Source organism: Rhinolophus ferrumequinum, chromosome 12 (assembly GCF_004115265.2).
Source record: "Rhinolophus ferrumequinum isolate MPI-CBG mRhiFer1 chromosome 12, mRhiFer1_v1.p, whole genome shotgun sequence".
Classification (NCBI taxonomy): domain Eukaryota; kingdom Metazoa; phylum Chordata; class Mammalia; order Chiroptera; family Rhinolophidae; genus Rhinolophus; species Rhinolophus ferrumequinum.
This window is the reverse complement of record NC_046295.1, coordinates 80,454,612-80,480,565: the sequence shown is the minus strand read 5'-3', so window position 1 is coordinate 80,480,565 and position 25,954 is coordinate 80,454,612. Positions and strand designations below refer to the sequence as shown.

The window sequence follows — 25,954 nt, the reverse complement described above, 5'->3', positions numbered from 1 at the left end:
CCGTGCTGTAGTTTATTTCTCAGTGTCAGAAGTCTGCTGAGGGTCAGACTTATGCATGCAAAGCTTGGAGGTGAGCCCTGAGTCCAGAACCAGCTTCATTTGCTTACTTTCCTGAGCTCCCCTCCCCGTGGTTACTTCTCATTCCCTGGTGGTCCTCCTTTTGGTTTCTGCCAGAAAGCTGGGATGTTATTTATTCTGTTCCGCCAGAGGCTTCCTGTGACTACACCTGCAGCCAGGGCCAAGAAACAGGAGGACAGCAAGAGGAAAAATTAACGGGGCTTTGTTTCATTCTGTTGGGACTGGTAAGGAAGCATCCGTGGTCTCCTCAGAGTTTCAGGCTCCTTTTGTCACTGCCACGGCAGCAGGATTGCCAGGGACTGGAGGGTAAGGAAACAGAAAAGACACACACACAGAGATTTTCCCACTCCGTGGTTGTTGGAGCCCCCTTTCCCACTGCCCAAGCCAGACAGAGGCTGCCCCTGGCCCCGCCTCTGTCCATGCCTGTTGCCCATCTCAGGCCGCAGGCTGCCTGAAGACCAGGCTGTCGGATACTGGTTTGCTGCTGGTTTGAATTCTGGTCTTCTTCCCCAAGTCACCTGCTACTGCAGACTTTCCTGAGTCTCCAAACAGCTGCCCCGTGCATTCTGTCTTTATAACATAGCTGCTTTCAGTGAAGTGACAGGATAGTGTGTGTGTACTCCTTGCCCAGAGCTGGAACTTGTGTGTGTTTAATATCTCTCTCTCTCTCTCTCTCTCTCTCTCTCTCTCTGTCTCTCTCTTTCTGCTTAAAAATGGATTGAGAGGCTCAAATCTGGACAGATAACCCGGGCATCTTCCCAGTGCTCTGGTGAACAGGAAGAGTTCTCAGAGGCTCACTCTGTGTGGTCCTCAGCCACGTGGGTGGGACTCACGAGAGAGGAGATGAGCTGTCGTGTGGGTTTCAGAATCTGACTTGAGCAGTGTGTTTTCCTCGGACCTCAAACTGTTCGCAGTGAGCTGATGGAATCCTGAACTTCCCCTTGGTGGTCTCGCATAGTCTCTCCAACGTGCATTTAACTCCTGTAAACCATTCTTGGGCTTATCTAAAAGCTCGGTCCACACAGCCTCTCGCCGGTAGTGTGGACAAAGTATGAGACTCGGCATCGCAAGGCCTTGCCAACTGCTACCACCATATCAAAACGGTAATCACATTTCTTATTAGTGTTATCAATTAATTATAAGTGACATTATTCTTTCATTGTACTATATGACCATATCGTGCGCTGTAATTAATACTAGTGGTTGAATGAATACCATTTATATTGATACTTATAATGCTATCGATTATCGTTACTGTTACTATTTTGATGATGGTGTTACAAACTGACGCGCGACGATGGGGGACCCTGAGTGAGCCCTTTGTCCACCACACCACAGGGGCCGTGCTCATTACACGGCTGACGGTGAACACTGATCGGGCATTTAGGGCCAGGGGCGGCATCCGTGATCTCATTTCACCTGTACACCAGCCCGATGGTGGCAGACTGTTGTCACTTCTGTTTCAGGGACGCAGAATCTAAGGCTTGCAGAGTCTCGCTCAAGGTCCCACAGTCAGTCCCAGAACCGAGTGGCACACACGGAGCTGTGCTTTTGGCCACTCTTGTCTTACCAGCGTGTCCCTCGGGGCAGGGCAGTGCCTCCCTTCCTGCTGTCTGTAAAACGACGGGGTGGACCTGAGCATCGAAGCACCTTCTGGCCTTCCAGTCCTGATTCTGATCGTGTCCAAGCCCTGTTACCTGGACAGGAGAGAAATCTCTCCTTTAATTTGTTTTAAAATGTCTCCTGAGCCTCCAGGGGCAGCCAGTACCTTTTCCATTTCTTCCCGGTGGAGACAGGATTTCAGGAGTAGAGGTGAAGCTCCTAATGATGTGCTTTGGTTGTTCAGAAACAAAACAGACCCTCATCCAAAGTAAACAGGCGTTCTTGCTTTTAGAGAGAAAACTGACACATATGCATATTCATTTATATGGTAATTATTATTATTTAGCTACACAGGGACTAGAATTGGTAATTGAGAGCACAGAAAGAACGCAGGGGGTAGTGTTCAGGGAAAAACCACGCAATCAGAACCCATCGGGGTCCTGTAGTTAATGCTGGGTTTTCTCCTTTTTTTGCTGTTTTGGTGTAACACAGTCTCTTTGAAGAATGTCTTTGAAGTGACCGTCAAATGCATTAGAGGAAGAGAAATCAACACTTTCTGTTGGATGTATGAAAAGGAGGAGGGCTCTGCGTGTTGGGGACCCATTTCTTAGGGGCAGCCAAGTTCTTGAATTCTGAGAGTGCCCGTTCTTCAGACCACACCTCTAGGGCAAAGGGAGGCTAAGAAATGAAGCAGCGAGTTCGGGGAAATTTGGGGAAGGGCTCAATGCCGAAGAGATTCTAAATCTTATCTTCATGCGTGCTCTCCATGTTTTTGAATTACTGAGAGTCCTTTCCTTTCTGTGGCACCCGCTCTATCTCTCTGCTGCGGCCCTCGCTGCTTCCTGGTCCTTTCTTCATGTTGCCGCCAGAGGGATCGCTGTTAAAAAACGGAATGAATTTATTTGTCGACTGCAATACATTCGCATGGTTCAAATTCAAAAGGTACCCAATCCTCCTTGCACGCCTATCCCCCAGATACCAGGTTCCCTCCCCTGGAGGCAGCTCGTGGTGACACCCCCTGGAAAGAACATTTTGCACGTAGAGAAGCATGGGGCTTTTTAGAGTCAATCTTACTGTGTCCCTCCACTCCTGAGAACCTTCCTGGCTTGCCATCCTTCTTGGCTCCCTGCGCAAAGCCCCCCAGGTCTGGGCTGGCCTGTGGCCCAGCTTCAGCCCTCTGCCTCTCTTCTCCGTGCCTCTGGCCCCACTGCCTTGCGTCCGGACCTCCTCCAAATTAGCCTGCACCTGCCCCACTCCGGGCCTTTGTACACTGCAGTGGGCAGACCCCACAGGGCTTCCAGAGGTTCCCCTCTTCCTGGAGTCCAGGCCTTATGGACCCCTCCCCTTCAGTGGGGGCAGGACAAACAGAATAGGGCAAAGATGGTGAGGCATCACCCCCTGATGGCATTGCATGATCTGAGACGCCGCCTTAGCAGACCAGAGAGCGCTCCCCTGTCCTGGCTGGAGAGGTAAGCTGCCATGTTGGAGACTTCCCTCGTGGGCAGCCCGTGGGCCCTGAGGGCAGCCTCCAGCCTCCAGCCAGCAAGAAGCCAGAGCCGTCAGGCAGGCACCGGCATGGATGTGAATCCTGCCCACAGCCTCATGGGGCTTTGAAGCAGTTCTGCCTCAGGCCCCCGGAGGAGGATGCAGCTTAGCTGACCCCGTGAGGCTGCCCCGTGAGGCCCTGAGCAGAGGGCCGAGCCGGGTGGGCTCACAGTCCTGCCGCCTGCACGGAAACTGAGATCGTAAGTGTGGTGTTTTACGCCGCTGCGATTGTGGTCATCTGATACGCAGCCACAGAAGGCAGACACACGTGCTCTTTTCACTGCCTGAGCTGCCCCCACTGCTCATTGCTCAGTCTTAGGTGAAAGTCCCATCTTCAGGGAGGCCCCCTGGCCTGGGTTTCCTGTTAGGTGAGTTCCCAGCATCCTGCTCTCCTCCTTTGCACGTCCACACTTGGGATGAGGAATGTGAGTTCTGTGAGGGCAGGGCCCCACCTGTCCCATTCTGCAGACTCTCACATGGTACCTGGCACTGACTCTAGCTCAGGAAATATTTATGAAATGAATGAATGCCGTCGGATAACTCCCCAGTGCTGCACCAACGTGGCAAAGAGATCCTGTTCCGACTTGCTCTTGACCCAAGGAAGGAATGGTGTCTAAAACCCAGCACTACGCAAGCCAATCTGAACGTCCTCATGGCGGTTTCAGCAGCAGGAACGCATCTGCCCTGAGGCCTCCCTGGGGAGACCCTTTTTAAAGGCTGTTGCCCTCCCAGGCTTGCTCTTGTGTGAATTGTGGGCACGTGTTTAGTGACCGTTCTCATCACATCTTAAACTTGTTTCCCGTTATTAGTGCTTTCAAGGTTTCCGTTTGGCCTCCGCCACCTACAGCTTGACCAAGTTCACTGCTGCACCCTGAGGGTGGCGTGGTACCCCAAGACACAGGGTTCAGGTGTTTGACAGCTGGTCTTCTGATGTGCTCGTGGTGCCCTGTGCCCTGGCACTTCCTGTGTCCTCCCTCTTCCTTCCTTTAATTGACTAACAAGGCTCAACGATCAGGACGCTGGATTTTAAAATATTAAGTAAAAGCGCGCTGTAATAGTGACTGTGTCTGGGGACGAAGTCCAAGGTGTCTTACCAATTTTTTCAAAAACAACTGTCTTTAGAAATCAGCCTGCCTAAAACCTTTCAGGAAAGGGGAAACCGAGGCCCGGGTGGAGGAAGGGCCTCAGCCTCGGTCGGAGGGCAGTGGGCCAGGACCGCGGGTGTTTTACCTGCCACCCCGCCGAGCTTCGCTGCTCCCTGGCTGCCAGGCCTGGCTTTAGTTGAGGACTCCGTGATCTTGTGCCAGCCCCTTTGACAAAGGCATTTTTGTGTCACCAGAACCAGATTCACTTGGAATATCATGGGCAGGAAAATACTGGCTAAGAGAAAGAGAAGCAATGTTTCCATGGGTGGTCACCCCCTCTACTAGGGGGGAGAAGGACAGGCTTGTCAGCCCGATTACGATGGCTTGTCAGATGGTGGGAGTATTATCACCTGCGCACAGGCAGAGGCCTCCAGGCAGCAGGGACGTGACTTGTGGTCTCCACGGTGGCTGGGGTCCCCTCTGCGGGCCTGAGCCAGCATATCTGCAGCTGGGAAAAGGCGGAAGGACCGGTTTTGAGAGGTGCCGAGGCCTCGATGAACCTCCACATGGAGCCCCTGTAAGTGCAGGCAGGCCACGTGGCTCTGGAGACGCGCAGTGCCTGGTCTGAAGTAAGGCTGTCTCTCTGTCCTGATTGAAGGAGATCGTCCAAGCTGAGTGCTTAGCACTGGGCCCGGCCCCGAGGTCCATGTGGGCAGGGTTAACTTTTCCCACGCGAGATGAGCAGGTGAAGCAGTTAGGGTCTCTTAGGAGCCGCGGGGAAACAGCTTCTGCGCACTTCACAGTGGGTGTGACAGCCCTGGGCACTTCTGGGGTCGGCCTGTCACCTGCCTGCGGGCCGCACAGTGCGCGTTTGGAATCATTGCTCCAGCGAGCTCTGGGACATCCCCACAAGCCGAAGGAGGAGGATTAGCAGTCTTTTACGTGTAGTATAACATGACGTTTCAAAGCCAGCTGCAGCCTGCCTCCCCTGCCTCTGTCCATTTCCCTTGGTTTTTCTTTCATTCTGCGAGCTTCCACTTGGGATCCAATGGCAGTGCTGTGGAGGTCAGCACTGGTTTAGAGGCTGGCAGAGGATAAGGCAAGAAGCCCAGGCCCAGAATGCGGCTCCCCCTTTGCAGGCTGAGCTGGGCTGTTGCGCAGAGACCCTTAGTGTGGCCGCGGCAGCAGCTGGCTCCCTGGAGCTCACCGGCTGGGCCATAGCTCCTGCCTCCCTGCTGTGTGTTGCAGCATCTTCTGCTTCCCAAACCATGCTGCTCGGAGCCCCCACATGGGTGCCAGCCACACTTTGACTAAACAACTAGACCTGCTGTGTGTCTGCATCCTCCTCTGGGACCCCGGACGGAAGCCTGTGGAAGGACGCCACCCCAGTCTGCGTTCAGTACCAGTTCTCACCATCTCCTCTCATCCCAGGACCAGGTCGGGAAGTCTCCCTAATGGCCCCCCCAAAGCCAGAGGAGCGGAAGACGGGACCTGTCCACTGGGACACGTGGTCGGTTAGCTGGGATGGAAACAGGCCTCTACTGCAGGTCACAAAGGAGTGGCTTTCCCACAACTCATCGGGCCTGTGACCTTGTCATAGTGAAGCTTGGGAAGGATACAGACCAAGGCCCGAGCGAAGCCCACAGCCGGGTGGTGGGGAGCAGAACTGGTCCATGAAGAGAAAGATACGACCAAACGATGCTTAGCTCGCATTTCTCAGCACGTCACGTGTGCCAGACGCCGCGGTGGCGCTGAGGCACCTTCTCACCGAATCCTCACAAGTATCCTATGAGGACTTCGACACCTAAGACCTGTGGGCACCTCCTGTGTGCCAGGGACCGTTCTAGGCCATGTTAGGGACACAGGGAACAAGGAAACAGAGTGCCGGATTCCGTGGGCACACAGCTGGCGGTGCGGCAGCAGGAAGGTGCTGCATTTCTCCCACAGAAACCCACTGCTGGTCCAAGGGAATACGCTCGATGCCTAGAAGAAAAACCCAAGTTCAAGACGGCTGGCTCCACACAACCGCCCTCCGTGAGCTGAGGAAAGAATGTGGACCCTGCTGCTGAACTTCGACCGCACCCCTCAGTCCCTCATCAAGCAGGTCTGTGACGCACACGGGAAGCGGGGTCACACCCACCCCCAGTTAACAGTGGCGGTGGCTTCCTGTAGTGCACGTAAAATGCACACTCATGCTTTGCGTTCACAGATTCACTTCTTTTTGATCTCATTGACTATCCCGGAGACGCTCAGTTACTTCACGACGCAGGAGGAGGTGATGTAGCATACTTTAGACTATGGAACCAGACTTTAAAATTTACTCAGCATCTTTCTAGAGTCTTTGTCTTTTCTTTTCTCCCTGTTTTGGTCTCGGATTTATGGTCCCCTGCCCACCACGCAGTCCGGGTTTTATGGGGGAAGTGCTCATGGAGTGCAGGAGCCCGACTCCGGTCCATGGAGCCACCAGCTGTTTGTTTTATTTCTCCTTGCAGTGTCATTGGACTGGCATTAATTACCCAGCTTTCATCCACTGACAGGAGCAATACAGGATTTTCTTGCCATTCTTTTGACACTCACGGGTTTATAGATGTCACTTGAATCCTCTGAGGAGTGCGGTTGTATTGATCAACCTCAGCTCTGCTGAGGCCCGGGGCTGTGTGTTCCTCTAATACAAATGCAGTTAGGATTGCAGAGCTTCAGAGGGGAGGTCTGACCCCCACTCAGAAAACCCATGGTTCGCATCACGTGGGAGCGGGGGCCGCGTGGGTGCACCCTCATCACTCCCTCACTTGTGGGTGTTTCTGGGACCCTGCCATCACGGCCATGGTTGGTGGGTTGGCCAGTTCCGTGATACAGGACTTGTTCGTGGCACGCGTGGGCCCCTGTCTGCGTGCTGAGAGGCAGCACTCCATGTGCCTGTGGGTGACAGAATCGTGTGCTGTGTGTCCTATGGTCCCTTTCACTGCAGTAGAGGAGGAAAAATCGATGGCCGAAATGCAGGACGGAGTCTGATGTCTGAGCAGCTGTGAGTGGACTTTGGAGCAGCAGAGGGTACCGGAGAGGTGCGGCGATGTGGAAACGGGACTGGACTCAGAACCACCCACTGACCGCGTCACCCTCGGCAGGTTGGGCGCTGACTCGGAGGCTGGAGCAGAGGCCTGGCTCCCGAGAGCTGGAAACCCTCCTGGGGGGACGGAGCAGAGGGACCGCAGGCCCTCACCCCCATTCCTATGCTCCCGTGTCGATTTCTCAGTTGTCTGTCAGCTGTGAGAAGCATGGAGTGTGCCAGAATGCTGCAGAAGCAGTGAGCAGCTCCCGTCTCTCCCGCACCTGCTCTCCGCCACACTTTGTGGGGCCTTCACGTCCATCGTCGCATCTCGTCCTAAACCCTGTCAAATGTGAACAGTATTCCTATTGTCCAGATAAGGAAATGGTCCCACAGCTGATAAGTAGGGGCCCAGCGGCCGCCGGCTGGCTCAGTGCCACCGGCCAGTAGGAGTTGATAGAACTGTGAATAGTACAGTGGATGATTTTCAGCTCTAATCCATAACATATTAATCACCCCAGTTTTTAATGTAAATAACCCAACGACCTTTAATACTAATTATAAACTAGAGTACTGGTTAGAATCCAAGAGCAAATGTGTATTTTATTGGGATGGCTTTTATTAAGACCTGGGGAATTCACTGGTATTAAGACTGATGAGTTCTCATTCTCTGCAGACATGAGAGACCTCACACTCCCCTTTTCAACACCTGGTCAGGTTGGATTTTTCCTGGAGCTGTGTAAGGGGTCTGGTCCGGACATGGAGTTGAGAATAGACGTGGAAAGTGGTCCCGGGCCCCCAGGGAACTGAGCTGGAGGGAAAACGCCGGTCTGACTGGGAAAGGGAATAGGGTGGAAGTGTTTTCCAGTAGAAGGGACCCAGACACAACAGCTGGGACAGTGGGGCAGGTGAGCAGTGTGTGTCCGCACCGGGAGGCAGGACATGGTCTGAAGGTGTGGCCCAGGTCCGCCCAGGTTATTGCCGACCTCTTGGGGGCCTAAAATGACAGCTTGGTACTGTCATCCCTTTGTGGATCAGCCTTTTTACTTGTGGAAATGCAAATGGCCTTGCCCTCCGGTTGTTTTCAGGACAGAGAAAGGAAGTGATGCCTGAGCAGTATCTTATCATCACACTTGTTATTGAAGAGCTCACGAGACAGGTTCAGTGATTTTCTCATAGGTGGGTCTCCCTGACCCCACTTTATAGGGCACTGAAACTTGGGGGTTAGGTAATTCAAGGTGACAGGGCTCCGGGGTTAGAGCCGAGACTTGGCCTCAGCCACAACTATCCACAACCAGTACTTTCCCCGCCCCAGGGCCCAGGTGGACAGGCCTGGGCGGCCCAGGATGAAGGGGGCAGAACCCCAACTCAAGGGGGTGTTGAGGAGTCCAGGGCTGGCAGCCTGGGTTTTGATCTGTGCCTGGGTCAGTGGATTTGGACAGGAGAGCGGGGAGTGAGGTCTGAGGAGCCGTTCGGGGCCTGTGGGTTGGGCACATCGCAGCCTTTGAGAATGAGGCTAGCAGCTTGGTGCGCACATCAGCACCCCAACTCGAAGCCAGCCCCAAACTTTCAGCGCGTACTTGGGAATTCCCCGGGAGAAGAGTCACTGAAGTCGTTGATCAGACCTGGGTGACTTGTCAGCCCCTCTCCCTGTGTCACCCCACGGGGTGTCCCCTTCTTTTCATGATTTCAGGGAGCTGGCACAGTTGTAGTAGGAGAATCAGGCCGCGTGACCGAAAGTAAATGGTGATGTTGTAAGACCCCAGAGGCAGGGCAGTCCCTCGTCCTGGTCCATGCCTCTTTTCCCCACGTAATTATTCAGATGTGTCCGTTCACTCTCAGAATGTCTGTTAGACCATAAATCTTGTGGTTCCCCGACTTAGAAGCCACCCAGTCTGACCCTCTCATTTTAAATGACATTCATGATTTGCGGAGTCAAGCAGCCAGCTGGGGCAAGAGCTGGGTAAGCCAGACTTGGGGTAGGCAGCTAAGTAACCAGTGACCGTTCACCCCCCAGGTGCTCACTGCTGGACAAGCCCCCAGGCCCAGCCCAACGCTTCTGACTTATCCAATATGGAAGGACGGGGCACCGCACAGGGTGGTGGGTGAATGCCCCAATGAATTAATGAATTGATGAGGGACTGAATGAGTGAAGGGATCCAGGTCTTCCTACTGAAGTGCTTCCCTCACTGTAACAGCACGATTGTCATTTCCCCATGTGCTGGACCCCGGATGGCTGCCCAGGGGGCTTCTGACGGTGGTTTCCTCTAGGAGGGTCCTGGTCGTTGGTGGCAGATGGACGAGCAGGTCACAGGCAACACCTGGCTGGACCCCATCAGAACCACTCAATGGAGACGCGTTTTCCCATGTCGTCTTCCATTAGAAAACTCTCCTCTGTTCACATCTGGAATGCCAGACCCTCTTCTTTCCAAGAGACTGCCTTTTCAAATGAGTTCTTCCTGTCAGTTCTACAAACTTAAGTAGGATTCCTTCTTGAAAGCAGGTAGAGGAAAAGAACACCGTTCACCTTTCCCAAATAACAACAATAACACTGGTGAACGCTGGCTGGCCATTTCTTCCTTGCCGGGCACTACACGTGTTGTTTGTTTGTTTGCTTGGTCCTCATTTCATTATCCCAGCAGCTGTGGGGGAGGTTCTTATTATTGCCTCCACGTCGCAGACAAGGAGGGCGTGGGCCAGAGAGATTGAGGTGACGGGTTGGAAGTCATACGCCTGACAGAAGAGGCAAAGTCTGTTTTCAAAGTCCCCGCTTTTTACCCCACAATCATCTGACGCCCTAAAGGGCTAGTCTTGTTTCTGAAGAGGTGGGACTACACCACAGGCATGGTCTGAGATGTGTGAGAGGAATGGACCCACTCACTAGACATTGTTGGATTCACGCCTTCACCTTGAACCAGAGTCCATCATGCCTGAAACTGAGAACTGTGAATCCACAAACTGAGTTATCTCTGCAGGGGTCATCTCAGCGTCATTCCAGACTCAGAGCTGGGCTAGCACTGGTCTGTTTGGGGACAGAACAACGTGGTCTTCAAGCTGTCCACCTCCTCAGAGTGGCTTCGGGGGCCACCGCAGACATTGGATGCGGATTTGACTTTAACATACTTTTTAGCTATCTGGGAATTACTAAAAAGCCACCTGAATACATTCACATCTGTGTGATACCCAACTTTAACACCTTGGGGGTCACTGGCTTTGAGCCTATAGATCTAGGAGTATAGAGTCTCCTGGATCTGCATGTTTGGATAAAAACGTCACACATGTGTCACTGATTAGCGAGGGTGGAATGCAACATTGTTTTGTTATTTAGAAGAATTACTCCTGCTCATTTCAGCCTTGTGTGGGCACACCGTCGTTGGGCTATGCACACAAAAGGCCGGGTGAGCCAAGGGCCTGCCTGGGTGGGTGGCTGAGCTGGCAGGTAGGAGCCAGGTAAGGAGTAACGGTCCTGCTACCCTCGTATACGCAAACCTGGTCAGGAATACCAGCAGGCGTGGTGTATTGTTTGAGGTTGAACTTTGAAATGAAAATTCTTGCCAGTTACCTTTAGATGCGCCGAACGTGGAGGGCTTTCTGAGATGATACGGCTGGCTGAGATTTTCATGTTTTTGCATGAACCACGGGAACTGGGGCAATCTGAGGTCACCTTTCTGGTGTTCATCAAAATACAACCTGAATAGCACGGGTCCACTTCTACGAGGACTTTTTCAGTAAATACACAGTCGGCCCTCCATATCCCTGGATTTCTTTCACATCCGCGGATTCAACCCCCTGTGGATCAAAAGCACTGTTTTCGATCTGTGGTTGGGAATCCGCGGATGCGGAGGGCTGACTGTGTGCATTGTCTCCTGTAGGGGACTGGAGCGTCTGTGGAATGTGGAATCAGGGGGGTCCTGGAACCAATCCCCCACTGATACCGTGATACCGGGGGTCGGCTCTCGTCTCATTGTTCTCGCCGACTGCCTCTAGAACACAGCAGTCTCCCAAACTTGGTCTTATGAGATGCATTTCTTTTCTGGCTGATAAAAATCTCTTCTCTTTTATATGTTGGGAAACCATGTAATCGTTCATTAGGAAAGAGGGAGGGCGGTGGCGGGCCTACGATGCCTCTTGTGAGGCCCCCCCAGCCCCCTCTCAGACTTTGAGCTGAGTGAATCTGATTTATTGAATCCAAATCTTCAGCCTCAGATGGCCTCCCTGGGACCGAGGAGTCAGCTTGGCGCCCCAGGGAACGCCTCCCGAGCCGGCCTTTGGAGCTGGGAGCTGGATCAGGGGCATCCTGTGGGAAAACCGAGCGGAGCGCCCCGCTCTGGTGTTTGGAGGAGAGGGGAGGAGACGCGGGGCAATGCATCAAAAAGGCAGAGGACCCAGAGGGCAGAGTCTTACTGCGTGAAATTGCTAATTGCGCTTTAATAATAGTCAGGAGGGCAGGAAAGGCCAGTGTTCCCAGAGAGCTGCACGGCCCGCTCCGCGTCAGGCCGCGCTCTGCTGGGCCCCGCCAGGTTCCCTAGGCCGGCCGGCTGCTTTCCTTTCCTTTCTTCTCATCTGTGACATCTGCTCAGTGCTTGTCCCTCCTGTGATACCGTACCCCTCGCAGCTGTGCAGACCTCCAGCTCCACGCTGGTGCACGGGGTGCCCTGAGCATACGGCCTTTTTGATGTGTGATAAAACAGAACCGAGCCGCGGGGGTATGGCGAGTGGAGGCTTCAGAATATCAATTAACCTGCTCCGAGCAGAGCTGCCGCTCCAGAGTGGGACAGGCGTTTCACTGAAGTGTCAGCAGGATGGATAATGTATTCTAATTAGGGATTGACTGTTTCCTCTGCATCCAGCCACTCCTGGAAGTCAGACCCGGGAACCTCACGGCCCCTAACGAGGGCCCCTCATGGCAGTGGTCGGAAGCTACTTACTGATTTATGACTTCTTGCTTTGCCAGACTTTGCAGCCGTGAACTTGCTCTCAGCCAAAATTGCTGCTTCCCCTTGAAAGTGCAGTCCATTTGCAACTGGGCAGGTGCACAGAACCTCCATAAATGCAGGCGCTCTGGGAAAGACCTTCTCCAAGCGCTGAGCGGAGCCTCACATCTTGAGGATACCCTGAGACCAACACGCCCAGGGCAGAGGCCTGGTCACTGTGCCCCTGCGTTCTAGGTGGACAGGTGGACCCACCTGGGCCGGCACGGCATGAAGGATCCCATGGCTGCCTTCCCACAGAGCGTGGGGCTGCACCCAGGGGTCCCTCGGCCCTGGTTTCCTAGCACCTGCGTGATTGGACCATCCCTCTGAGTCTGAAAGCAGATGGGAAAGCTGGTGGCCTGGGATTCACCTCCGAACCCTCCACCGTCCTCTTCTTTAAATTTCACACCCGCACCAGAATGGTGTGCTGGCAAGGCCGGGCTAATTAGGGAGATGTTCCCCATTTTGCTGCACTTTTCCTGTGTAATTGGAAGGCCCGCTTTCTCCAGTGAGAAGTCGGTGAGAGCTGTTCCCCTGAATAGTTCTAAAAGCTTTGGACCACATACTGATATCAGCTGCAGATTGATGGGCGAGATGATAATGATTGCTCGGTAATGCAATATTAAAAGCAGAGGTCTCTCTCGGTGCTGACTGAGGATGGAGTTCCACCCTTTTTTCAGCATCAAAGAGTGACTCGAAACTCAGTCCCCAGCACTTGTCCTAGAAGAAGCAATCAGTGGGCTCCCAACCCCTCCCCTCCAAATAAAGAAGCACAGGGGTCTGAATGGAGCTCAAGTTCAAATAGCCGCGGCTCGCTTCCAGAACTGGAAGCTGTGGCCGTCTCACATCTCCTCCTCACAGCTGCCGCCCGGCGCCTGGCTGGTTATAGCAAGGACTTCAGGGAGCAAAAGGCTGTTGAAAATCTTTTTTGTACTTTTGCTCCATTAGTTTAGAAGCCAGGGGTTCCGCAGCGGCGCGTTTTCCTGCATAATTTAAGAAATTAATGAAAACACGCCCAATTTTCCCACCCTCTTTCACTCTGTAAATTTATTTAGCTCTTTTTTTTTTTTTTTAACTGTCAGTGGAGGCTGTTGGAACCTAAATATTTCAATATTGAGGAAATACAGGCTCTTTGTTGTTTGCTTCTTTCGGAAAGACATTTCTTGCCCTCACCCACATGGTGTTCTGTAAATTAACTGTTATGGGTTGTGAGTGACCTTGGGTCCGAGTTCACCCCATCAGTCCATCCTCTGACCTTTAAGCGGCCAAGTTCTCATAATGACTGAGAGGGAGGGGCCTATGGCCGGAGGGTGGGTCCCCTTCTGAGAGCCAGTGTCAGAACCCCCCTTACTGCAGAATGGAGATCTGAAGCTACCTGTGGCTTTAGTTCACTCTTCCAAAACTCACTTTACCTAACTTATCTGAAAGTATTAAACAGTGTGTGTGTGTGTGTGTGTGTGTGTGTGCGTGTAACTTGATTCATGAGACTTGAAAGGACTTTAGAAATTGTTTGATGTGAACATTGCTGAGGGACATGCAAAAGCAATGGAAAGATGATATGTTGACTTGATATTGTAAAAAATGTTGATTCTTCATAAATTAATCTCTACATTTAATGTTATTCCAAAGTCCTAGTAGAATTTCTGTTTTGGAACTTGAAAACAATCTTTTTGCTGCTTACCTGGAAAAAATAATTTTCTTTTTTTTGAAAAAATGACAAAGAAGGAGGAGCATGTCCTCTTAGACACAACAATAAATTATAAAACAACAATAATTTAGATGGGGTGAGGAGGATACAACACTACAGGCAGGAAGATGTCAGAGCCAGCATCATATCAGCATTTAGACTGCGCTAAAAAGTGACCTTCAGAAGGGAAAGGATACGCTGTTTTGTAGATGAGTTTGGGACAGTCAGTGAGCCACAAGGAAACAAATTAGATCACAGCGTCACATCATTTTCACAATAAAATGTGGTTCTGGTAAATGTTTAAATGTAAAGACTAAAACCTTAAGCAAACACAATTTAAATGCAAGCGAATGTTTATCAACTTTTGCAGTGGGAAAGGATTTTCTGTGCATCCAGACGATGCCAGAATCCAAAGAGGAAAATGCTGATTGATCTGGCCAAAAGCACGTGTGTTAAAAACAACACCATACATAAAATTAAAAGGCCAAAGACAAACTGCAGAAAACACTGGCAACATTTGCCTCAAAGGGTCTGTGATAGTGTTTGCCAAAATGGGTTAATATTTTTAATATGTAAAGAGCTCTTGTAAATAAATAAAAAGATAAAACCCAAACGGTAAAGTGGAGAGATGGCATGAATAGACATTTTGGAAGAGAAAAAATTCAAATAGCCAACAAACATACGGAAACAAGATTGAACCTCATTCATGTCAAAGAAATGTAAATTACAGCGGTGACACTCTACTCTATTTTGCGGGACAGATTTCCCCCACAATAGGGCCTGACGTTGACCGAGATGCAGGCAGGCAGACAGGCTGTCTGTCACTGGTTTCCTAAACTGGCCAGGCAGTTTTGTAGTGCTCTGGCAAAATGTATCAGAAGTCACAAAAGAAGGTATCAACTTTTAGAAATCTATCTTGAGGGTATTCTTTGTGTATTGAGATGTTCGTACAGCATGTTTTTTATGATGGTGAGAAACTGGAAGGAAATGAAACGACAACAAGTGGGTCTCGTTAACAGCTGGCAGGTTCGTTCATGGAATGATGCCCGGCAGCTTTGAAAACTTCCAGGAGAGGAGCATTTTGTGACATAGGAAACATGTTCATGAAATGTTTTTGTTATATGAAAAGAGCAGACCATACGAAGTAGTACGTATGGTGTGATTCCCCCCGCCCTCGGGGAAAAGGGATGTCTGTACGTGAAGCCTGGAAGGAGAGAAGCAAAATGTTCACAGTGGTCAGTTCAGGTCAGTGGTGTTATCAGTGGACTTGCGTCGTTATTTCAGCTTTTCAGCATTTTCCACATGGTGTACAATGGTCGTGTATGACTTTCACAATTGGACTTAAAGAGTTAATAAAAATAAATCTTCCAAACCAATTCCTGAGCTGTTCCCAGAAGGGGTGATGGCCGAGCGAGGGGTTTCAGCCCTGGGACAAGTTGGCTGCAGAACAGAAACTTGAACTCGGGTCTCTTCATGTTGCATTTGGGGCTTGTTCTTAAGAAAAGTGGGGTTTTGTTTTGACCTTGGTGGTTCCTTGTCCCAGGAATCCCACACCTGCGAAACTGTCTTTCGAAAATAATTCAAAATGTGGAAAGAGCCATATGCACGAAGATGTTCCTCGTGGTATGATTTATGGTCGTGAAATTGTAACGATTTAGGGCAGTGACCAAGCAGCTGAAACGTTCAGTTGTGGGACGTGGCCATGGGACCATGGCACCTCAGTCGGTGGGCATATTGTGTGGTCATTAAAATGGGGGCAAAGGAGAGGCGGGCTGATATGAAAAGACGCTGTGGTCGCTAAAATGTGTGGTGCGAAAAGTCAGGACATAAATGATCATCTCTGATTATCATCATGAACGTAAAATTCAGAAGGGACTATAAACATGAGAGTAATTTTTAGTTTTGGGTGGATGTGGCTCTCAGAAGCATTCATTGTCTTTTGTCTTAAAAGTTCCAGTCTTTCTGTAAAGCTATGTGATTCCTTTATTAATTCCAAGAACACGTAAAAGCATTAAACCAGATGAGCGTCTTTCCAATTCTTTGCCCAGGGCTGGGTTCTGGACGGCATTCCTGCCACTCGGGAGCAGGCTCTGATGATCCACAGCCTCGGGATCATCCCCAGACACGTCGGTGAGTAGCCCCCGCAGGGCCCCCCAGAGCTGCAGCCCCCGGCTCCCCGGTTCCCACCCTCAGCCCTGGCACCGCCCAAGGGGAAAAAGGAGGGCAGCACAGACAGACGTTTCAAAGAGCTGAATGCACGTGGGACTTGTTCTTAGAAAAGTGGGGTTTTGTTTTGACCCTGGTGGTTCCTTGTTCCAGGAACCCCACCCCTGAGAAACTCTTTCTGGGGAAATAATCTGAAATGTGGCAAAAGTGTTGTGCACAGAGGTGTCCCTCGCGGCGTTGTTTATCGCTGTGAAAACTGTCCGCCGGCCACGCGGGTCGGTGTGCGCTGTCCTCGGTCCTGAGCTTGTCCTCTGTGTCCTGGTGCCGTGAAAGACTCTCAGGCATGGGAAATGGGCGCTGCTTTCATGTCATTACACAGTGAGGGCAACATAAGGCGAGCTGTTGGGCCACGGGATTCATGCCTGGGTCCGCTGCCCGACGTGCCTGCTTCCCCTTCTCTCCTTCTCTGCACAGTCGCCCTGAGTGCTCCAGACACGGTCCTCATTGAGAGGAACTTGGGGAAGAGAATTGACCCTCAGACTGGAGGTACGGCCATCTTCACCCCCCCCACCTGTGGCGCGTCAGGGACCCCTCAGAGCATCCCTCCCACCACTTGCTCTCCGGCTTTGGCGGCAAGTGGACCTGGGTCTGTGGGCCGGGCTCTGCCAGGTCCAGCTGTGTGACGTGGGCTGGGTTGCCCAGCATCTCTGAGACTCGGTTTTCTCATCTGTACATGGGGATGAAAATACCGAGACGTAACTTAGGGTACGACTGCTGTGTGGAGGATGCAGTGACAGTGCAGGTGTGCGCCTGCGACAGTCCTGGCGCAGAAAGTTGCGCTGCCCCTCCCATCGTCCGAGTGTCATCGTTGTCTTGTGACTGTTGTAGTGACGTCCCAGCAGGCCCAGAACTGAATGCAGCCTGCACTGGTGGGGTGGCCAGTGCCCCGGGGTTTGCAGGCTCAGGCCTCAGGACCACAGACCCCCACCACTGGGCAGGTGACCCCAACTGCGTCCCTCTGTCTTTGCAGAGATCTATCACACCACCTTTGACTGGCCCCCTGAATCTGAAATCCAGGACCGACTGGTGGTACCCGCGGGCATCTCGGAGCTGGAGACAGCACAGAAATTGCTGGAACATCATAGGAACATTGTCAGGATCCTCCCCTTGTACCCCAAAATCCTGAAAGTCATCAGTGCTGACCAGCCGTGCGTGGACGTCTTCTACCAGGGTAAGCCCTGTGGGCAGCAGACTCCCCAGGCACTTCGATTTCCTCACCCCGGGGGCACCTGATCCGGCAGTGCCAGTGTCCAGGGTGTGCCCAAGAGCCTGGGAGTCAAGTCACAGATGGTCCAGGCTCCCTGCGGGGCCCCTGGGAGCGCCGGGCTGACAGTCTCCACTCTGTGTGGTCAGCAGATTGGACCGTGAGGTGGGTGGGGTGAGCAGACTCGAGGGAAAGGGTGGGACGGACATGGCAGCAAGAAGCGTTGCCCTGAGGGTGAAGGAGAAGGAAGAGAAAATTTATAAAAACTGAAAACACAGCAACAAATTGCCACCACCACCACCACCACATCAAAAAACCACAACGCAACTCAAGTGTCGTGAAGCCACTTAAAAATTGGCTAAAGCAGGCTGGTGTGCGTGTGCGTGTGTGTGTCAGTTGAGCCCCAGGACTTTGGAGCCAGGTGACCTGTGTTCAAATCTGGAGCCCACCACATCTGCTGTGCCACCTTCGGCAACCCTCTTAGCCCTTCGGAGCTTCAGTTTTGCTATCCCCAAAATGGGAACAAAACTCCTGCCTCCCTGCCCAGGCTTGGGGGAGGATGATGTGGGATTCTGCAAATCGTGTGTCCGCAGCTGCACACCCAGTGGCCAGTGCCGAGAAACGGCTCGATACAAGCCAGACGTTGTTGTTCTCATCATGATTCTACAGCCTGTCCAAAAGGCCAGGGAAAGTGACAGTAATTCTATCCCAAAGCAGCTGAATTAGAACTTTTCAAAATCTTGCCAAGCTTTCATTGTCTCCAAGGCCAGTTACCCCTTCTGTGCAATGCCAGGTAAATGACATGATAAAAACACCACCAGGGTCTTACGACGCTTGGCAGTTTCCATGGGCTCTTTTGGGTATATTCTCTCAAGTCTCTTTAAGAGAAGCTTTGTTTGGTGGGGCGGTGGTCCTGAGCTCCCCAGGCAGGCCCTCCCACCGGCCCCACCTGCCTGTGCACTTGTACAAGCAGCTTTGCTCTCCTGAGAGCCCGGAAACGGCACAGAAACTTCTGGAGTATCACAGGAGCATCGCCAGAGGTCAGCCACCTGACCGGTGGGGTGTCTAGAAACTGATGCTACTTTAAAAAAACGCCAGGATGAATGGGTGGCTTACAATTTTCCAGTGATTTTGCATCTTGGAAGGGTCTTTAGTAGCAAGCATTACACTCTGACGATAAACAACCACAGCATTTATCTTAGGCCATGATTCTGAATTTACACATTAATTACTTCCAAATTATTTAATTAAATTTAAAAGTTCATATGATCGTTCATAAAGAATTCATGCCTGGAATTGTAAATAAAAATGTGCATCTGAATATATTAATTATTATTAATTAATAATGCAGAGAGATAAATTGAAAATTGGAATGCAAAATTCTCTCTGTTGTTTTTTTAATCTGTCTGCAGTGCATCTAGCAACCACATATTTTTAAAAAGAATAACTAGATGTCGAGACTGTCTGGGGGATCATTACTTCTAATTAACTTAGTTATTTACTGTAAATGAAGCATCATTTGTAAGCAGGCTGCCTTGCCTGTAGTTCAGACATGCTGATCATGGGAAGGTCTGAGAAGAAAGGGAACCTTGCTTGCATCGCTTCCTCCAGGTCACGCCCATTGGTGCAGATGTTACCATGGCAGTGGCCTTGGGAAAGTTGCCCTGGCCCTGTGAGTGGGAACGAGACATGTCGACAGAGCAAACCAGATAATGCCTGTCGAGTATTTAGTTTAGCGCTTATACGTACTAGTGATGAGAGTGATTATCATGACCTTGAATAGACAGTCTATGACCTTATCTGCCTTTAGTTCTAAAGAAGAGGGGAACGGTGGTATCCCTGGTGATCCTTCCGATGAAAAATCCCCAGGACTTGAGAGATCAAACCCTGCACAACGAGCATACATATCCTAGACGTTCTTGATTTTGTCCCTGTCCCTGCCAGGGGACAGTCGGCAATGTCTGGAGGCATTTGTGGTTGTCACGAACTGGGACAGGGCTACTGGGCCCTGGTGGGGAGAGGCCAGGGGTGCTGCTCAAATCCTACAATGCACAGGACGGGCCCCCATAGCAGGGAACCGCTTGGCTCCAAATATCAGGAGTGTGAAGTTGGGCCACCCTGCTGCACCTGTCAACGGTTTCAGGGCAGCTGGGTTCCTGATGGCGTGTGTTGGCTCAGCCCCTTGCCCAGGGTGGAATCCATCTGAAGGCAGGAAGGTGCCACAGGGCCACCCATGGCTGACCTTTGGCGCTGGATGGTCTGTGTCCCTGGCAGGAAGTGGGCTGGGGCGGCAGACCCAGTTTTGATGTGGGCAGCGGGGGAACGGGCACAGCCTTGGCTCAGCTGGCGGGCAGCTCCCCTTGGCAGGGGCCGAGTGGCTGTCCCTTAACCGCCTCTGCAGCCACTCTCACACCCCCTCCCCCTCCATGATCAGGTGGGAGGTGACCTGGTTTGATGTTCAGTAGCTCTCGGCATCTAGTGCCCCACTCTCTGTGGCCGCCTGTGTTGGAGACGCTCCCCCTGTGTGCCCCCTTCTTTGTTCATCAAATGCCAGGGCCACCAGGGGCCAGGCCTGTGCGGCTGCACCTGCCCTTTCCCGGGACCTATTGGATGGCTGCCTCTTTGGAGACTCACAACAAAGTTGGTGTCACAGAGCTCAGCTGCAAATTATTCTCCACCAGTGCCCGAGTCCTTTAGAAGTCCTCGCGTGCTGGGCCCCCGCGTGGCCCAATGAGGGCATCAAAGCCAGTCTCTGCCACTAGGACGCTGGCCTGGTCCTGGGCTTCAGGCGAGAGGTTCAGCCGGATTCAGTTGGGAAATACCACAACCCAAGAGTGCGTGTCCTGTGTCCCGGAGCCAGCCCCCCACAACAGGGAGGGAAGCACAGATTCCCGCACGGTGTTAGCGGCACTCAGGGCAGTGCCGGGGGGTGGCTGCTGTGCATTTCGTCACCCCTCCTGCCTTGGTGCCAGGCCTGAAGCTAAGCAGTTCCCCCGCAGCTTCGCCCTGCTCGGCAGTGGTACGTTGGGTTTCCATGGAGCTGTAAAGGCGAGGAATAATTCCTGTGTGAGACGAACCCGAGCGCAGGTGCTGTGGGGCCGGTTTCCCTTTCTCTAGGGTCCAGGTTTATTATCCTCACGTTCTCTCTTTCCAGCTCTGACCTACGTCCAGACCAACCATCAATCAAACGCCCCATTCACCCCGAGAGTGCTGCTTTGCGGGCCCGTGGGCAGTGGGAAAAGCCTGCAGGCTGCCCTCCTGGCCCAGAAATACGGCCTCGTCAACGGTGAGTGCCCGGCAGCCGCCCTGCTTCCAGAGGCTGCCCTGCCCTCCCACACTGTCCTGTTTTATGGGGGTGAGAAGGAGGGTGGCATCGCTTCTCTCTCTTGCTCTCTGCTCTGACAATTTTCAGTTAGTCCATCTTTGCAAGGATAAGGTTTTTTCCTCCTGGAGAATACTGCCATAAAGACATTAGCCAAAGAAAACATGTCCGCAGCCCAAAGAGCCGGAATGATTTCTAGTTATCATCTTTATATCCTCTGGAAGGGTGATGTTCTGTGCTCTGCTCCAGACGTGCTTCCCTCCAGTCTCCTGGAAGCCTCCGCTGCTGCATAATACGGATCTGCTATGTATTTGTTTTCTCCCGTCTCGTTTGGCTCCCCAACCCAGGTCAGCGTGTTTACAGGCAGACAATTTCTGAACCAGAGGAAGACTTCTTGCTCAGCACGGTTTCAATAAATATTTTACCAGGAGGAGAATATTGCAATCAGTTCTCCAGGTCTTTCCCGGGGTGATTCCAGGCGGTCTTAGATGCCAGCCTGTGTTCAGGGGGATAAAGGCCTGGCAAGGAGGAAGGAGCGGTAGCAGACACACAGCCGGCTGGAGGGAGTTAAAGGCACTGCCCCCCCCCGCCCCTGCAGTGTTCCATCAGCCTAAGTAACCGCACTTTATTTACTAAGGAACATGAGACCTGCACCCCCAAATATATAAATATGCATATATATACCCCAAATTATACATATACACCATACAAATATACATGTATACACACAGACAAATATATACAGAGGGTGCCAAAAAATGTGTACACATTTTAAGAAACGAAAACTATTAAAATTGTAATAACATATACCGATAGCAAAAGATGAACACAAGTCACCTGTGACTTCTGCAATTACAAGAGGTGCTCAGAGTGGTTCCCATCAGTGTGCAGACACTTCTGATGATGGCAAACTACTGCTTGAGCGACACTGACCAAAGTGTCCACTTGTGTACATTTTTTTGGCACCCCTGGTATATATCAACTCCGAAGGATCAAATTTTGAATAAAAATGCTTTTCCATTAGGTCCCCTGCAACTTAAAATTCCAAAGCCACTGAGACTAGCCAGGAATTAATGACAAAAATCATACCCATAAAATGAAGATAGAGAACTGAGCAGGTATTCTGATTAGTATGGAAAAATGCTAAAAGTAGTGATATTAATATTTTACTACAAATACTCAATAGTGGTATTCGGATTTGATTAGTATGGGAAAATAGTCGATACTTTAGGCTAAAAAATTGTTTGCCTTGCTCCAGTTTTTGGTTTTTTTTAAAGACAAAAACAAAACCCCTTATTCAGATCATCCCTTCTCTTTTTTGATTTTTCCCTCTCCTTTGTTAGGAACGAGCCGCAGCCTGCTGTAGCTGCACCCACGTGTGTGTTTAGGTTCCTGCACTTACTGTTATGTGAAGGCACGTGAAGAGTTAGAGCAAGCGGAGCCTGAAAGGCAGAGGGCGGGTCTGAAACAGCAGCAGGGCTTGGTGGAACACAAGGGTCACCGTGTCCTACTTTGTTTATGCAGACAGCTCATCCAGGAAGAGCGCGCGTCTTCATTGAAATTGTTTTCGGCACACCAATCCCAAAGAGATGAGATGACCAGGCTAGATTTTTCCAAAAGTGAAAATAGAAAAGCTCCTCGTGGTTTTTGCTTTGTGGCCAGAGCCATTTTGGGGGCCCTTTTCGATAACTGAGCATTTGGAGACAAACTCTGAAAGTTCGTATTACTCAAAGGCATTCTTGATAAATATAAGACATCATGAGATTTCAGTGAACCGACTTAAGGGACTGCTGTTGACAGAGACAGGCGTGTGAGTGTCTGCAGAGGCCTGTCTGCACCCAGAGCTCTGGGACCTGCCCCATGGCCGGTCCCTGGCTGGGTCCCCATCTCCACATATGAACCTCCCAGTCCCAGGAAAACAGCTCCAAACAAACAAACAACCCACCCCATTCACTCCAACGGCGTCTACTGAAACACTCAGACTTACACTTGGCGGGAATACACTCATAAACGGGCGCATCTTTTTCGAAGAAAGGCCACTGCTGATTGAAATGCTAACTGCAAATCCTTTGGCCCAGTGATCTCACCCCTAGGATTGTATTCTTCTGACACACTCCTTTGTGCAATAAGAGATGTGAAAGGTGTGTAATGAAAAGTAGAGGCAACCCCACACTCTGTTCATAAGACGGTTAATTAAGTAGGTTATGATAAACCCATACAATGGAGTACAAGGTAGCTGTTAAAAAGAAACCTGTAGAGCGACTTAATGTCCGTGATGTATTGTTAAATGAGGGAGGGCAGAAAGCAAGTTACTCAGCGGTATTCAGGGGACGGTCTCATTTTTGTTCAAAGACTAAAAAAGTATGTTAGTCTTTGCTCAAAAAAATCTGGAGGAACATCCATACACCAAAGTGTTCATCTCTGTAGAGCGGTATATTATGCAATTCTGACTTTTTTTTTTGCAGTGAACATGAATTTTACTGTGAAGAATTTTATTAAAATATTAATATTACTCATTGAGTGCCTGCCATATGCAATGCACTTTATTGAATACACAGGTAGGGCAAATGTGAAAAAAGAAATAAGAAAGGGACTTAGGGGTCCGTTGGGCCCTGTCAGGGTGGGGGATGGGGAGTGAGCAAAGTGGGGTGGGATTGATCCCCACGTAGTTCCCCGTCTGATGGTGTCTAAAGCCTTTGGTGTCAAAATACTTTGAATTATTAGAGAGAGGAGACTTACTGGGTTTTCTTCATAGACCATTGTAGAGCGAGATGGTTTTAGGCAGGGGATTTAAACCATTCTTTTTGTTTTAATTTAAGTTTATTGGGGTGACAATGGTTAGTAAAGTTACACAGGTTTCAGGTGTACAATTCAGTAATACATCATCTATATATCACATTGTGTGTTCACCACCCAGAGTCAGTTCTCCTTCCATCACCATATATTTGGCATTCTTTTCTAATATAAACACTTAACATTATACATTTTCCTCTAAACACAGCTTTAGCTTCAGCTCACATTTTTTGTGTGTGTGTGAATATAATATTTATTTTATTTGCAAGAATGACTCTTTGTTAGCAGCAGATAGGACCAGGAACACAGACTATGACATGAAAACAGCTACAAGCAGAACTACCTGATCATGTCGTAGCATCTTCTAGGTATCTCTACCCTTTTCCCAAATATGTTGCCATTAACTTTCTACTCCACCATCTTGACCGGAACTTATCTCGCAAATTTTTAATATGTTTTATCATTCAGCTCAAAATATTTTGTAATCTCCCTTGTAGTTTCTTTTCTCACCCGTGTATTATTTAGAAGTGTATTGCTTAATTTCCAAATATTTGGGAATTTTCCAGATTTTTCTTTGTTGTTTCCTGATTTCTAACTTAATTGCATTGTGGTCAAAGAACATACCCTATATGATTTCAATCCTTTGAAATTTATTGATACTTTTTTTAAGGCCCAGCACACAGTGTATATTGGTGAATTCCCCTTGAAAAGAATATGCATTCTAGTGCTGTTTATACTGTTCTAAAATGTTACCGTGTTTCCCCGAAAATAAGATCTAGCTGGACCATCAGCTCTAATGCGTCTTTTGGAGCAAAAATTAATACAAGACCCGGTATTATTATATTATATTATATTATATTATATTATATTATATTATATTATATTATATTATATTATGACCCGATCTTATAATAAAATAAGACTGGGTCTTATATTAATTTTTGCTCCAAAAGGCGCATTAGAGCTGATGGTCTGACTAGGTCTTATTTTCGGGGAAACACGGTAATTAGGATAAGACGTTTGATATTGTTGTTCAAATCTTCTGTATCCTTAATGATTTCTCTCTACTTATACTTATACTTATTATTTCAGTTGCTGAGAGAGGTGCATTAAAATCTCCAACTGACTGTGGATTTGTCTATTTCTCTGCCAGTCTTTACTTCATATAATTTGAAGCTATGTTATTAAGTGCATATACACTGAGGATTGTTATGTCTTCTTGATGAAATGACGCTTTTATTGTTAGGAAACGTTACTCTGCCTCTCTAGTGATAGTTGTTTTCTTGAAGTCTACTTTGGTATTAATATAACCACTCTTTCTTATGATCAGTGTCTACATGGTTTAACTTTTAAACATTTTCTTTTGAACTGTCTGTGTCTTAACATTTTAAATATGTGTCTTGTAGACAACATATAGTTGGGTCTTTCTTTTTTTATTTTTTTATTGTTTTTTATAGGACTTTGTTGGGGAACCGTGTGTACTTCCAGGACTTTTTTCCAAGTCAAGTTGTTGTCCTTTCAATCTTAGTTGTGGAGGGTGCTGTTCAGCTTCAAGTTGTTGAACTTTCAGTCTTAGTTGTGGAGGGCGCAGCTCAGCTCCAGGTCCAGTTGCCGTTGCTAGTTGCAGGGGGAGCAGCCCACCATCCCTTGCGGGAGTCCAACCGGCAACCTTGTGCTTGAGAGCCCGCGCTCTAACCAACTGAGCCATCCAGGAGGTGCTCAGCTCAAGGTGCCGTGTTCAATCTTAGTTGCAGGGGGCGGAGCCCACCATCCCTTGCGGGACTTGAGGAGTTGAACCGGCAACCTTGTGGTTGAGAGCCCACTGGCCCATGTGGGAATCGAACAGGCAGCATTTGGAGTTAGGAGCACGGAGCTCCAACACCTGAGCCACCGGGCCGGCCCGGGTCTTGCTTTTTTACAAATCCAGTCTGACATTTCCTGCCTTTTGATTGAAGTGTTTAGTCCATTTCTATTTAAAGTAATTTTTCACATGGTGGTTTCAAGTCTACCACCCTGGTTTTTTGTCGTGTTATCTGTTCTTTTTTCCTCCTTTCCCACCAACTTTTGGGTTAACCAAATATCTTTTAGTACTGTGTTTCCCTGAAAATAAGACCTAGCCGGACCATCAGCTCTAATGCATCTTTTGGAACAAAAATTAACATAAGACCTGGTCTTATATTATATAAGACCTGGTATTATATTATATAAGACCTGGTATTATATTATATTATATTATACCCAGTCTTATATTAAAATAAGACCGGGCTCATATTAATTTTTGCTCCAAAAGACGCATTAGAACTGATGGTCCGGCTAGGTCTTATTTTCAGGGAAACACGATAATCCATTTTATTTCCTCTGTTGATTTTTTGGTTTTGTCTCTTTGTTTAATT

At 49.8% G+C, this 25,954-nt stretch overlaps 1 protein-coding gene across 2 annotated transcripts in view; it reads left to right on the top strand.

Moving 5' to 3' along the window:
* AK8 (adenylate kinase 8) overlaps positions 1–25,954 on the top strand; it is a 115,028-nt gene that overhangs the window by 26,447 nt on the left and 62,627 nt on the right. The window contains exons 6-9 of one of the 2 annotated variants that reach the window (XM_033123348.1): positions 16,065–16,146; positions 16,657–16,728; positions 17,213–17,413; positions 20,601–20,732. In XM_033123348.1, the coding sequence (XP_032979239.1) occupies positions 16,065–16,146; positions 16,657–16,728; positions 17,213–17,413; positions 20,601–20,732 (487 nt within the window). The remainder of the gene's footprint in view (positions 1–16,064; positions 16,147–16,656; positions 16,729–17,212; positions 17,414–20,600; positions 20,733–25,954) is intronic. The other variant, XM_033123349.1, reaches the window with a different exon arrangement.